Source organism: Nycticebus coucang, chromosome 4 (assembly GCF_027406575.1).
Source record: "Nycticebus coucang isolate mNycCou1 chromosome 4, mNycCou1.pri, whole genome shotgun sequence".
Taxonomy (NCBI): domain Eukaryota; kingdom Metazoa; phylum Chordata; class Mammalia; order Primates; family Lorisidae; genus Nycticebus; species Nycticebus coucang.
In genome coordinates, this window is record NC_069783.1 from 124,042,019 (window position 1) to 124,056,307 (window position 14,289).

At 48.2% G+C, this 14,289-nt stretch overlaps 3 protein-coding genes across 15 annotated transcripts in view; 1 reads left to right on the forward strand and 2 right to left on the reverse strand.

Moving 5' to 3' along the window:
* PLA2G1B (phospholipase A2 group IB) overlaps positions 1–6,934 on the reverse strand; it is a 23,372-nt gene extending 16,438 nt beyond the window's left edge. Inside the window, exons 1-2 of the mRNA XM_053589376.1 lie at positions 6,816–6,934; positions 6,641–6,741 (exon numbers count right to left, since the gene is read on the reverse strand). Of these exons, the coding sequence (XP_053445351.1) occupies positions 6,641–6,741; positions 6,816–6,934 (220 nt within the window). The remainder of the gene's footprint in view (positions 1–6,640; positions 6,742–6,815) is intronic.
* SIRT4 (sirtuin 4) overlaps positions 1–14,289 on the forward strand; it is an 82,109-nt gene that overhangs the window by 59,119 nt on the left and 8,701 nt on the right. The window lies entirely within an intron of this gene.
* MSI1 (musashi RNA binding protein 1) overlaps positions 5,768–14,289 on the reverse strand; it is a 24,784-nt gene continuing 16,262 nt past the window's right edge. For 3 of the 13 annotated variants that reach the window (XM_053588258.1, XM_053588257.1, XM_053588250.1), the window contains 5 exons: positions 14,201–14,257; positions 10,894–10,962; positions 10,019–10,206; positions 9,486–9,548; positions 5,768–7,460 (listed from right to left, as the gene is read on the reverse strand). In XM_053588258.1, coding sequence (XP_053444233.1) covers positions 9,507–9,548; positions 10,019–10,206; positions 10,894–10,962; positions 14,201–14,257 — 356 coding nt within the window. In that variant the 3' untranslated portion in view covers positions 5,768–7,460; positions 9,486–9,506. Of the gene's footprint in view, positions 7,461–7,859; positions 9,055–9,485; positions 9,549–10,018; positions 10,207–10,893; positions 10,963–14,200; positions 14,258–14,289 lie in introns of those variants that run through there. The other 10 variants (XM_053588259.1, XM_053588253.1, XM_053588261.1 and 7 more) reach the window with 7 other exon arrangements.

Consider the following 14,289-nt stretch of genomic DNA (forward strand, 5'->3'; position numbering starts at 1 on the left):
GCCTTGCTCTGTTACCTGGGCTAGAGCGTAGTGGCATCATCATAGCTCACAGCAACCTCAAACTCTTGGACTTAAGCAATCCTCTTGCCTAAGCCTCCCAAGTAGCTGAGACAACAGGTGCCTGCCACAATGCCCCGCTAATTTCCTATTTTTAGTAGAGATGGGGTCTTGCTCTTGGTCAGAGCTGGTCTTGCACTCCTGACCTCAAGCAATCCTCCTGCCTCAGCCTCCCAGAGTGCTAGGATTACCGATGTGAGCTACCATGCTGAGTTTTGCCGGTTATTATACTATTTGCTAAGTGCTTCTATACATTTAGCACTGTACAAGCACCGTGTTTTGTCTTTCAGCCTAACTACAATCTTCCGACATAGTTGTTGCTGTCATTGTTGTCATCATCGTCTATATTTTACAGATGATGAAACAGGTTCAGAGAGCTTAAGTAACTTGTACAAAGTCACACAGCTAGAAAGTGGTGGAGAAAAAAATTGAACCTGTGTCTAATTGCCTCATAGTCCAGGTCTCTCTTCAATAATTACAGCAGCAGCGGTTAAGATGCCTTGAGGCTGTGCCAGGAAAGATACTAAGAGCCTTATCTAGACTGGCTTACAGTCAGGTGCTAATGAATAAACTGAGGCAGTACCCCAAAGTATCCAAACCTGTTTCCTACAGCCAAAGGCACCATCTGTAGTATCTGGATCTCCCTGACAGCCTCCTAACTGCTGTAACAGCATTCTCTATCTCTCGGTTCATCTAGAGAAGGGGTGGGATATGTAGTTGCCAGTGGTTCCCAAACTTGCCTGATCCTTGGAATCTCCTGAGAAACTTAAGGAGTAATTCAGATTCCTGGAATGCAAGATGCAGGTTGGGTAGAAGGATCTGAAATGTTCATTTTTTATTTTTCAAACTTTCCTAGGTGATTCTGACAGATATGTAATTTTAAGAACCATTAGTTTGGCTCACGCCTGTAATCCCAGCACTCTCAAAAAAAAAAATAAAATTTTGGGCTCAAGTGATCCTTCTTGCCTCAGCCTCTGGAGTCCAGCTTCAATTCTTTTTTTTTTTTTAATTTCAGATTAATATGAGAATACAAACAGGTTATATTGTTTGCATTTGTAGATGACCCCTTCACCTAGGTACCCTTACATTGTGACCATTAGGTGAGAACACCAATCCCCATTTCTCTTCCCCTCTCCTCCCCACCTGATTTTTTTTTTTTTTTTTTGAGACAGAGTCTCACTTTGTCACCCTTGGTACAGCGCCGTGGTGTCATAGGTCACAGCAACTTCAAACTCAGGCTCAAGTGATTCTCTTGCCTCAGCCTCCCAAATAGCTGGGACTACAGGCGCCTGCCACAACAGCTGGCTATTTTTAGAGACAGGGTTTTGCTTTGGCTCAGGCTGGTCTCGAACTCCTGAGCTAAGATTATAGGCATGAGCCACTTTGCCCGGCTCCCCACTTGAATTTAATTGTGTTTTCCTCTTCTGTGGTCATGTTTTTGTTCATCTACTGGTTTCATATTAGTATTGAGTGCATTGAATACTTGCTTTTCCATTCTTGTGATAGTTTACTAAGGAGTTAGCCTCAGTTCTTATTAACATTTCCCAGTCTTATTTCTTCTACACCTACACATACCTTTTTATTAAATATTTTAAAGCAAATCATAGGTAACAAGTAATTTATTTCTATAGGCATTTCAAAGTTATAAGTATTAAAACAATTTTTTTTTTTTTTTTTAAAGACAGTGTCTCCATCTTTCCAACTAGAGTGCAGTGATGTGATCAAATTCCTGGCCTCCAGTGATCCTCCTGCCTCAGCCCTGGAGTAGCTGGAACTACAGGTGTGCATCACCATGCCCAGCTAATTTTTATTTTTTGTAGAGAAGGAGTCTCCTTCTTGCTCAGGTTGGTCTTGAGCTCAAGCAATCCTCCCTGCCTGGGTGTTTCAAAGTGCTAGGATTATAGGCATAAGCCACCATGCCTCACAGCATTGTTGAACTTACTTTTTTTATTGAGACAAAGAGTTTCACTTTGTCACCCTCAGTAGAGTGCCATAGCATCAGAGCTCACAGCAGCCTCAAACTCTTGGGCTCAAGCAATTCTCTTGTCTCAGCCTCACTAGTAGCTGGGACTATAGGTGCCCCGCCATCGTTGAACTTTTCATATTGCAAATCTGAAATTCTGTGCCCATTAAACAACTCTGTTTCCCTTTCCTTGGTCCCTGGTAACCCCATTCTACTTTTTTTTTTTTGAGATAGAGTCTCACTATGTCACCCTCAGTAGAGTGCTGTGGCATCACACCTCATAGCAACCTCAAACTCTTGGGCTTACACGATTCTCTTGCCTCAGCCTCCCAAGTAGCTGGAACTACAGGGGCCTGCCACAATGCCCGGCTATTTTTTTGTTGTTTAGCAGGCCCAGGCCAGGTTTGAACCCAGCAGCCCCAGTGTATGTGGCCGGTGCTCTAACCACTGAGCATGGACACTGAGCCCCCATTCTACTTTATGTTTCTGGAAATTGGACTACCCTAGGCACTTCATATAAAGGGAATTATACAATATTTCATCCACAGGCTTATTTCTTTTTTTTTTTTTTTTTTTTTTTTTTTGTAGAGACAGTCTCACTTTATGGCCCTCGGTAGAGTGCCGTGGCCTCACACAGCTCACAGCAACCTCCAGCTCCCGGGCTTAAGCGATTCTCTTGCCTCAGCCTCCCGAGTAGCTGGGACTACAGCACAGGCTTATTTCATATAAGCCAATGTCCTCAATCTTCATTTATGTTGTGGCATGTGACAGGATTTCTTTTTTTGAGACACAGTCTTACTTTGTCACCCTTGGTAGAGTGCCGTGGCATCATAGCTCACAGCAACCTCTAACTCTAGGGCTCATGCAATTCTCTTGCCTCAGCCTCCTGAGTAGCTGGGACTACAGGCGCCTGCCACAAGGCCCAGCTATTTTTAGAGATGGGGGTCTTGCTGTGGCTCAGGCTGGTCTTGAACCTGTGAGCTTATGCAATCCACCTGCCTCCGCTTCCCAGAGTGCTAGGATTACAGGCGTGAGCCACTGCACCTGGCCTGGATTTCTTTCCTTTTTAAGGCTGAATAATATTCTATTGTGCAGATATACTGCATTTTATTTATCCTTTTATCCATTCTTTCAGGTTGTTTTTACCTTTTGGCTATTGTAAATACTGCTGCTACACTAGTACACTAGTGTACAAATACCTGTTCAGATCTCTGCTTTCAATTCCTTTGGGTATATACTACGTAGGAGTAGAATGACTGGATTATATGGTCATTTTTGTTTAGCTTTTTGAGGAACTGCCAAAACATCTCCCATAGCAAGTATACCACTTTATATTCCCACCAGCAATGCACAGGGTTTCAACTTTTCTACATCTTCAACATCTTATTTTCCATTTTTTAGGTTAAAATATATATACATAGGCTCAGTGCCTGTGGCTCAAGCAGCTAAGGTGCCAGCCACATACTTCTGAGCTGGCAGGTTCGAATCCAGCCCAGGCCTGCCAAACAATAATGATGGCTTCAACCAAAAAAAAAAAAAAAAAAATATATATATATATATATATAATAGCCTTCCTAATGGGTGTGAAATGGTAATCTCATTGTTAATGCTAAGCTCTGAAACTAGCGGGGAAGTTAGAGATGAAAGCTGTGTGTGTCAAGCAGAAAGTAAAGACAGTTCCCAAGAGTAAAACAGGAGAGGGTAAGGGCAGTGAAGGATTTAAAAATATAGCACTCTGACATATTGACTAAGTTAAAGGCACTTGAAAAACAGCAGGAACAAGATCACTCTGACCTTCGTGCTGTTGCTTTAAAGCAGAAGATGAAATTCCCCCTTGAAAGACCCTCCTATTCTAGAAGGAAAAGCAACATCCTAATCTTTTTTTTTTTTTTTTGTAGAGACAGAGTCTCACTTTATGGCCCTCGGTAGAGTGCCGTGAGGCACCTCCAACTCCTGGGCTTAATTAAGTGATTCTCTTGCCTCAGAATCCCGAGTAGCTGGGACTACAGGCGCCCGCCACAATGCCCGGCTATTTTTTTTTGGTTGCAGTTTGGCTGGGGCCGGGTTTGAACCCACCACCCTCGGTATATGGGGCCAGCGCCTTACCGACTGAGCCACAGGCGCCGCCCGCAACATCCTAATCTTTAAGGACAAGAAGTCAAGACCAGGGCGGCGCCTGTGGCTCAGTCGGTAAGGCGTCGGCCCCATATATCGAGGGTGGCGGGTTCAAACCAGACCCCGGCCAAACTGCAACCAAAAAATAGCTGGGCGTTATGGCAGGCACCTGTAGTCCCAGCTGCTCCGGAGGCTGAGGCAAGAGAATTGCTTAAGCCCAGGAGTTGGAGGTTGCTGTAAGCTGTGTGAGGCCACGGCACTCTACCAAGGGCCATAAAGTGAGACTCTGTCTCTACAAAAAAAAAAAAGTCAAGACCAAGATAATTCTGTATAGACTTTGTTAAAATAACTCGTCTTTTAAGTCTCTCCACTTAATTTAGTTGCTTTTTCACAACTTACTATTCTTTGTCCAACTGACTGTACAGTAACTGACTCTTAACTGCTGCTTCTTTCGGTTTTCATTTTTTTTTTTTACAGACAAAGTCTCACTTTGTCACCCTCAGTAGAGTGCAGTGGCATCACAGCGCATAGCAACCTCTAACTCCTGGGCTTAGGCAATTCTCTTGCCTCAACCTCCTGAGTAGCTGGACTACAGGTGCCCACCAGAACGCCTGGCTATTTTTTTGTTGCAGTTTGGCCAGGACTGGGTTTGAACCCGCCACCTTCTGTATATAGGGCCGGCACCCTACTTACTGAGCCACAGGCGCTGCCCAGGTTTTAATTTCTTTATGAAGCTTCCTGTGTCCATGTAAAACTTGTGTTAAATACATTTCTAGGCTTTTCTAGGGGCTGGGTGTGGCGGCTTATGCCTGCAATCCCAGAGTTTTGGGAGGCTAAGGTAGGAGGATTGCTTGAGCCCAGGAGTTCAAGGTTACAGTGAATTATGATTGTACCTCTGCACTCCAGCCTGGGTGACAAAGTGAGACTCTGTCTCTAAAAACAAATGAATAAATGTGTATCCTTTTCTCCTGTTAATTTAGTTTATGTAGGCCCAGCACGGTGGCTCAAGCCTGTGATCCTAACACTTTGGGAGGCCGAGATGGGCAGATTGCTTGAGCTCAGGAGTTTGAGACCAGCCTAAGTAAGAACGAGACCCCATCTTTAAAAATAACCAGGTGTAGGGCAGCACCTGTAGCTCAGTGGATAGGATACCAAGGCTGGCAGGTTTGAACCTGGCCCAGGCCAGCTAAAACAACAATGGCAACTGCAACAAAAAAAGTAGCCGACTGTTGTGGCGGGCAACTGTAGTCCCAGCTACTTGGGAGGCTGAAGCAAGAGAATCACTTAAGCCCAAGAGTTAGAGGTTGCTCTGAGCTGTAATGCCATGGCACTCTACCCAGGGGGGCAGCTTGAGACTCTATCTCAAAAAAAAAAAAAAAAAAAACATGTGTTGTGGCCGGTGCCTATAGTCTCACTACTTGGTAGACTGAGACCAGAGAATCACTTGAGGTTGCTGTGAGCCGTGTTGCCATGGCACTCTACCTAGGGCAACATAGTGAGACTCTTGTCTCAAAAAAAAAAAAATTTTTAGTTTATGTCAACTTAATTCTTGAATCCAGCCAGGACCCTAAGTGGATGGAAAATGAGCGTACCTCAAACTTAAGGCAGACAGACAACATGCATAAGCCCAGCACCGTTTTCAAATAATTTATTAGGAATTTAAAACTGAAAATAAAACCTGGAAAAAGAAGTTACAGATGTGGAGAGAAGAGACACGGGAGGGTGGTAACTTGCTGGCTTCGAAACACCATGTAACATCTTAAAAAAAAAAAATTCCCCAAACCAATCAGAAAACGGAATTCTAGGGACCTGAGCCCAAGGATGGGCCCAGCAGGGTATGGAGGCTTAAGGAACTAGGAGAAGAGGGAAGCTAAGTCTCTCAGAACTCAGCTCAAATGTGTAGAAAATTAAAAATAAAAACCAATAAAATGCAGCTTCTTTTTTATTAGGAAACATTAAAAAAAAAAACCAAAAAGACAAACAGCCGCGCATCTCAGTTACAAAGATTATTGCTTTGTGTTCTCAGGGCTAATCGGTAAAGCACCTCACACAGACAATTAACTCTCCAAAGTGGGGGTTTAATGGGTGGGGGCTATCATGAGGAAGGGAGCTTAGGCCCTTAGCCTCAGACCTGGTGAAGAGGGCGGCAGAGAAATGGGATGACAAGGAGGGCCTCAGCCCTGCCAAGCCAGCCAGGTTACTATCCATGAAGATTTATACTCTGAGCCTCTTTATTTTTCTTTTGAAGGGGGCTTTGGGGTGAGGGGCTGCTAAGGGGTTCTGGCCATGAGACCATCCTGGTGGGAAACTTCAGTAAGAGAATGTGGGGGTTCCCTGAGAAGCCCTTTGCTTTACCAAATTGCCCCTGGACGCCCACTCATGTCAGGGCTGACTCAGCAAAAACCCTGGAGGCCCAGCCTAGGTAAGGGGCAGGGGAGACCTTTGGAGAGTTAATTCCTTTCCAGCAATGGCTCGGGCAAGCCCTTCTCTTCCTGTGCCCCTTACCCCTTTCACTGGGTTTTCGGGGTGAGCAGGCCCCCTGAGGGCCTGAGAGAGCTGGCCTGCCACTGCCACAGCTGAGGCCTGCAAGCTTACAGTAACGGCGTCTGAGGGGACAGAAACAGGGGATGGGGGGAGACCCTCACTCCAGAGGGGTCTCAGAGAGGGGTGGGGGCTTCACCTCACAGTATTTACATATGATACAGGACGGGATGGTTCCAGGGGCTCGGCCTGGCCTACCCGCAGCCCTGCCCTCCTGTCCAGGGCTGGAGGGAGGCGGCCAGGGGCCCACACCCACATAGACACTTTGTTCTCAGCTGGTGGGGGGGGGGCACCTGGCCCCTTGCCCCCGGCGGCCTGGGGCTTCACATTCACAAACCTAGAAATAGTTTAAAAACGGATTGCTTTAAAAAAAAAAAAAAAAAAAGGGAAAGAATAAAAGAAGGGAAAATCAGAATAAAAAAACAGGAGTTGGGATTGTGGCCTATAGCAGGCTCCCTCCGCCCTCTCTCTAACTATGCACAAATACAAAACGGTCCTATGGGGGCGGCAAGGAGGGGGCACAGGCCCAAGGGGAGGAGTTAAGGGTAGGGATGGGGGGCAACCGGCTAATCCAAAATAAATAAAAGCGGGTGGGACAGGGGCAAGGGGGACGGAGCACAGGTGGGCAAAAGAGGGGGGAGGTTAGTAGGGGAGCCAGACATCACAGGTGGGGGCAGGCAGTAGCGTCCGAGTCGCTGCAGGGGAGGGGGCGGCGGCTGCGGCTGAGGTGTCCTGCCCCCTCGCTGGCTCACTCGTGGTCCTCAGTCAGCTGCAGGCTGGGGCACTGGGAACACAGTGGGTGGTTAGGTGTACCCCCAGAACACACATTATCATTCCCAAGTTCCCACCCAGAATAGCTTTGTTCACAGCCTTCGCAGTCTGATCCCTGTATGGATGGCTCGTTCCCTAGATTTTGAATGGCTGCATTTCACATATAAATTATACTCGTCTCTCAGACACCTTCTTTGAACTTCTAATCTAAAACAGCCCCCTCACACATGATCTGGAATGATCTCATTTGATCACTTGGTTTTCTCATCTGTAGAATGAGAGAGGGCCTTGTCTGTCTTGTTCCCTGGAATAGGGCTCAATAAGTATTTGACTGAATTAGTGAGTGAACAAAATGTTACCGGTTACCAGTTTGTATAGTCCTTCACCATCTGTGATGACTGTGGACTCAGCCTGTGTGTCAGCGTTATCTTGGTTTGGTTTCGTTTGTGAGACAATGTCTCTCAGTGGCATCTTCATATCTCATTGTAAGCTCAAACTCCTGGGCTCTATCAGTCCTTCTGCCTTGGTTTCCCAAGTCTCTGGGACTACAGGTATGCACTACCATGCCCGACTAATTTTTCCAATTTTTGTAGAGACAGGGACTCATTCTTAGCCTCAAGTGATACTCCAGAAGAGTTAGGATTACAGGTGTGAACCAACATGCCTGGCCAATATTCTGTTTCAATAGCTGTGTAACAGCTCATCACATGCAGATGCTCTAATTTATTTAACTACTCGCCTTTCCACGGGCATCTCAGTTATTTCCAATTTTAAAAATAAATACCTAGGCTCAGCTCCCATAGCATAGTGGTTATGGTGCCAGCCACATACACTGAGGGTGGTGGGTTCAAACCCAGCTAAACGACAATGACAACTGCAACAAAAATAACAATAACAAAAAAATAGCTGGGCGTTGTGGTGGGCGCCTGTAGTCCCAGCTACTTGGGGGGCTGAGGCAAGAGAATCGCTTAAGCCCAAGAGTTAGAGGTTGCTATGATGCCACGGCACTCTACCTAGGGTAACTTAGTGGGACTCTGTAATAAATAAATAAATAAATAAATAAATGCACACCTAGGGCTTGGAGCCTGTAGCTCAGTGGTTAGGGAGCCGCCCACATACACCAGGGCTGGTGGGTTTGAACTGACCTGGGCCTGCTAAACAACAACAACAACAAAAATAGCCAGGCGTTGTGGTGGGCGCCTGTAGTCCCAGCTACTTGGGAGGCTGAGGCAAGAAAATCGCTTAAGCCCAAGAGTTAGAGGTTGCTGTTGAGCTATGATGCCACGGTACTCTACCGAGGGTAACTTAGTGAGACTCTATAATAAATAAATAAATAAATAAATAAACTCTTAGGGCCTGGAGCCTGGAGCTCAGTGGTTAGGGAGCCTCCCACATACACCAGGGCTGGTGGGTTTGAACTGACCCGGGCCTGCTAAACAACAATGACAACTGCAACAAAAAAAATAGCCGAGCATTGTGGCAGGAGCCTGTAGTCCCACCTACTTGGGAGGCTGGGGCAAGAGAATCACTCAAGCCCAAGAGTTGGAGGTTGTGCTGTGAGCTGTCACGACGCCATGGCACTCTATTGAGGGTGACATAGTGAGACTCTGTCACAAAAAAATAAATAATAAATAAATAAATGCCTAGAAGCTGATTTGTTGGGTCAAAGGGCATAAATGTTTGAAATCTAGACAAACACTGTCACACTGTTCCTTGGAAAACCTGAGCCAGTGTACCTACCCACTGTTCACCCCATGCCTACACCAATGCTGGGCATTACCAATGTTAAAATACCTTTGCCAACCTGATAGGTGGAATGTGATGCCTTACTGCTGTTTTAATTTATATTTTAAAATGTAGCAGGTCATTTAAATTTAAATAAATTTAAAATTTATTGACCATTGCTGATATAAAGGTCTGTGTTCTCCAGGGACTGTGGGTTCCCAAGGGCAGGGCTGGGGTCTGTGTCCCAGACCAGATCGTCCGGGACCAGCTCCCCAAGTACCACCTCCACTCCCACCCCTCCTCACCTCCTCACCTCCTGCCACTGTCCCCTGCTTCAGTGGTACCCATTGGTGAAGGCTGTGGCAATCAAGGGTCCCTGAAAAGAAAGGAATTTGACTCCTAGATTCCTGGGAAAAGTAGAGATAGCCCAGGGGCTCCTTCTCTCTGCACAGGAAACTCAAGTGAGGCACAGACCCCTCTCTACCTGTCCAAATTGTCCCCGCTGCTAGAAAATTCTCTGTGGTAGGCCCTGGGAATCTGCACATAACCCTTACTCAAGCTGGAATCTAACCCCCATGCAGGCACAGATGGTGTGTGTCTCATTTGCACAACCCTAGAGCCCATCATTAGTGCGTGGCATATAGAGGGTGACGACTAGGTGCCTACTGAAAGAATGATAACCCTCAATGTTCCCTCTAGGGTCTATTTCTTTATCCATCCATCTTTCCTCGCCCTCTTTTTGCCCCTGAAGACATCAAGACCTCTCGCTCTCCCAATGTTGGGGTCTTCCAAGGTGGGGGTGGGAGGTGGGGTATGAGATGGAGGCCACCAAGCCTAGCCACTCACCCCAAGACTGTGGCCAAAGCCAGTGCTGGGGGCAGGGCTGGCGGCGCTGATGTAACTGCTGACCCCTGAGTCCTGGTTGGCCGCCCCATAGAGCTCGGCCATGGGGCCAGGGCTGGTGGTTCCCAGGAAGCCCCCTGTGCGGCTGGGAGTCGAACCTGGAGGGGGAGCCATCGTCCAGGGGTGAGAGCCTGGCAACCCAGAAAGAAGAAGGTGAAAGCCCCAGTGACTACTGCTGCCCCACGGCACCTCCCCCCAAACCCATTCTTCTCACCCTGACCTTGACCTCCACAACCCAGCAGGTCCTGGGAGGGCAGCTCCTGGATATCTCTCCAAGTCCATCCACTCTGCCATCCTAGCCCAGACTGCCATCATTTCTTGTCTGACCACTTAGTAATAACTGTGGCTTGAAAATATCCACTGTCTTTCCAATACCTGTCCTCCTTCCTCCTCCTCCCCGCACCCTACTTGGCACTTTCCCCATGCTCACTGGTCTCCAAGCCTTTGCACACACTGTTCCCTTAGCCATAAAAAACTTTCCTCCTGTCTGCCTTCTTTGGCCTGCCCCAAAGGCCCCAAGCTGAGCTTCTCTGGAGTTGATGATCTGTAGCAGAGCAGTGTCAGCCATCAGTATTATTGCTTTTTTAGTATCTGAAGCCCCCACAAGCCTGTAGGCTCTGGGAGACAGAGAACCTGCCAGTTTCCTTCCTGGCTGGCCAGCCAGTGCCAGGGGATCAGTCAATACTTGTTGAGTGAATGAGTAAAGGAGTCCCACCGCAAAGGGGTGGTGGTGGCCACCTCCCTTCCCCTCTGGACTTCTCTGTTCCCTACACTTGCTTCACTCGCTTCCCTCGCTTCCTGCACCCCAGAAGCCTCACCTGTCCCTCGAACCACAGCTGCTGCTGCTGCTGCCGCCGCCATCGGTCCATAAGCAGTGAGAGGAATTGCTGAAAGAAAGAACATAGGCACATCAGTGTGGTGCAGAGGGGCAGAGGTGGGTGAAGGAGGCCTCTACCTTCTAGGCAGAGCCTCTTCAGCTGGACCCTGCCTCAGAGGGGTCAGTGCAGCCTCAGGGTCCAGGCAGAAAGAGCTGCCTTGGGCTGCCATTGTGTCCTGACTCATGGAATGGATGGGAAAAGGTAGGAGAGAACATAAGCAGCTCAGCTTCAGCTTTAGCCCTAGACTCAAGGGACACAGGGCTGAAGCTGAGGCTGAGCTGCTTACTTTCTCAGTTTTGAACAACCCAAAACTCACAGAAGGTGCAGGCAGGGCACCTAGCCCAAGCTGCTATGTGTGTTACTAGAAGTTGCCCCCTTTTCCAGAGTGCCTTTAGCAGAACAGGGGTCACCAAGCCTGGAGGTGCTCAGAAGGTGATGCCCCTGTTCCCAGCCCCAGCAGACTATGGCTGGTGAACGGGGACAGCAATTCAGGCCTACTGCCTCAAGGTAAGGTATAATTTAGGTACTAGAGCTCCCTGCGGGGGTCACGCTGAGGCCCTGATTGCTTCACCCCTTTTCCCCAAAAGCACCTCTCAGGGCCTTCCCAGGCACTTAGCCAAAGTGACCACTCCCTACCCCAAGTTCCCTTGGCCTCTTTCTGTCATGCCCTCCCCATACACAGGCATCTTGCTATCCCCTTGTTTGTTGTCTGCCCTCTCTTCCACGATGCCCAGCACCTCACCTTGTCACTGAAGGAGTAGAGGGACCTCTGTTTAAATAACTGGGTGGGGTAGGGGGCTGGAAGGAGGCTGGGGCTTGAGCCTGGAGCTCCTGGGGCTTAGAAGTGAGCACCCTCTATGGCTCAGCTCTGGCCTTTGCAGCCCTGGTGAGGAGTGAAGGTCTCCCATCCCAAGAGGTGACCCTTGAGGTTATGGTGGTGACCCTGGCCCTGAACTGGAATAAGATCTGGAGCTAGGGATCCCAGGCAAGGCCTCTGGACATCCCTGGCAAGGCCTTTGAGCTGGAAGATTCCTGTACTCTGAGGAGTCTTTCCTAAGATATCCACAGAGTTGGAGTCTTCTCACTGAAGATATAACCTCCTCCAAGAAGCCCTCCCTGACTATCCCCAGCCCCTGCCCCCAACCCTAATGCTTTAGCACATCTCTCTGCTTTATATTCCTGATGGAATTTCTCACTCTCTGAAAATATCTTATTTACTAGTTTGTTACTGTCACCCTCCTCTAGAATATTAGCTTCAGGAAGGCAGGGACCTTGTCTGTCTCATTTACTGTTATATCCCCAGTGCCTGGAACAGCATGTGACATAATAAATATTTATTTATTTTTTTTGGTTTTTGGCCGGGGCTGGGTTTGAACCCACCACCTCCGGCATATGGGACCGGCACCCTACTCACTGAGCCACAGGCACCACCCCATAATAAATATTTATTGAAATGCATGAAAGAAACACCCACAGCCCCTTTTCTCCAAGGCAAGAGAAAAGTTCAGGCCCCAGACATTCAAGAATTCCTGAGCCTTGAACCCACTCCCCCACCTGCCAAGATATATATTAAGGGGGCATTTCTTTCCTCAAGTTTTCCTTCCCCCCAAGATATATATATTTTTTTAGAGATAGAGTCTCACTCTGTCACCCTCGGTAGAGTGCCATGGCATCACAGCTCACAGCAACCTCCAGCTCTTGGGCTTAGGCGATTCTCCTGCCTCAGCCTCCCTAGTAGCTGGGACTACAGGCGCCCGCCACAATGCCCGGCTATTTTTTGTTTGTTTGCAGTTTGGCCGGGGCCAGGTTCAAACCTGCCACCCTCGGTATATGGGGCCAGCGCCCTACTCACTAAGCCACAGGCGCCACTCCCCCTCCCCACCAAGAGTTTTAAGGGCAGGAATGGATTTTGAGATCTGGTTTTTGGTCCACTGAAGCATTTCCATAGAGCAAAGTCAGGTAGCCAACCCTAACAAGTGCCCTGTGTACCACAATGTAAAGATTACTTATTTGATTAAAAGTATTTGTTTCCCTCTATAGACTGCAACCTCCAGGGAGCAGGGCCTGCCTGTCTTGTCCCTGCTCTGCCCCCAGGGCCCGTGAGAGTGTCCCATGCGCAGTAGGTCCTCAACACATAGTTCTTAAATGAGGAACAAGGATCCCCTAGTAGCCCCCTACCCCTGCAACTGCTGGTCAAACTCTTCATCCACTCAGGGAATAGCCTCTATCACCTCCATCTCCAGAGTTCTCTTCCTTCACTTCATTTATCTTCCCATCCCCTCATTTTGGGAGAACCCTGAGCACCCAGGGTTTAGATCTCATCTAAAGCAGCGTCCATGCTCACATCCTTCACACACGGCCAGGTTGGGGGAGAGTCTGGGGGTAGGATGAGAGGGAAGCAGGTTGGACAGAGAAACCCCTTGCAGCCCACCCCATGTGCTCATAGCCCAATGGGCTCAGGGCTAGCTCTGTAGCTGAGCTCACTGGCTCAAGTGAAGCCACCAGACAGAGAAATAGACCCACCGATGAAGCACCTTTATCCCACTTGCCCAGAAATTGCCAATGGGCAGCTCCAGGACTGAATTAAGCTCTGGGATATGTTTCATTTGGCCCACAGGGTTTTAAAATTTTTGAGTTTTTGAGTAGGGTACCAGCCCCATATACCAGAGGTGGAGGGTTCAAACCCAGCCCTGGCCAAAAACTGCAAAAAATAAATAAATAAATAAAAATAATTTTTTTTTTAGTTTTTTGCTGATACTTCAAAATAATTGAAAATTTCCTATGAAGCAAAATGGTTTTCTGGCTTCTCCGGAAAAATGAGAGCTCAGAATACCGAATGTGCATCTCCTCCCTGCAGGAGCCGGCTGGCACGGAGTGTAGGCATGCCGGCTCTGGTCTGCACAAGTCCCCACCCGGCCCACTTTGCAATGAGTTTGAGACCCTGGCTTGTTCACCACTCGATCCCAGAGCTTCATGGTGCCTGGCACAGAGGAGGTGCTAGATAAATATTTGCCAAATGGATGAATGAGTGACTTTGCCTCCATCTGCTTGCCTTGGCCCTATGCCCCACCCTTAAGGGCCATGTAGCTACCCAGACTGGCCAGTGCCCAGGCACAATCTGCTGTGTCCCCACACACAGAACTGGTGGGCAGGAGAAAAGGGTCCCAGCTAGCTTTCCCCCTGAAGGTCCCTGGGCCCCTTAGTCTCCTGTGTGACCTATGAGATATATGAAATCCGAGCGACTGACCTGTAAGCTCGGGGAGGACTGGGGCGCTCGGGAGAGGGGTCCGCTCTACACGGAATTCTAAAATGAAACGTAAAACAGCTTAAGAATAA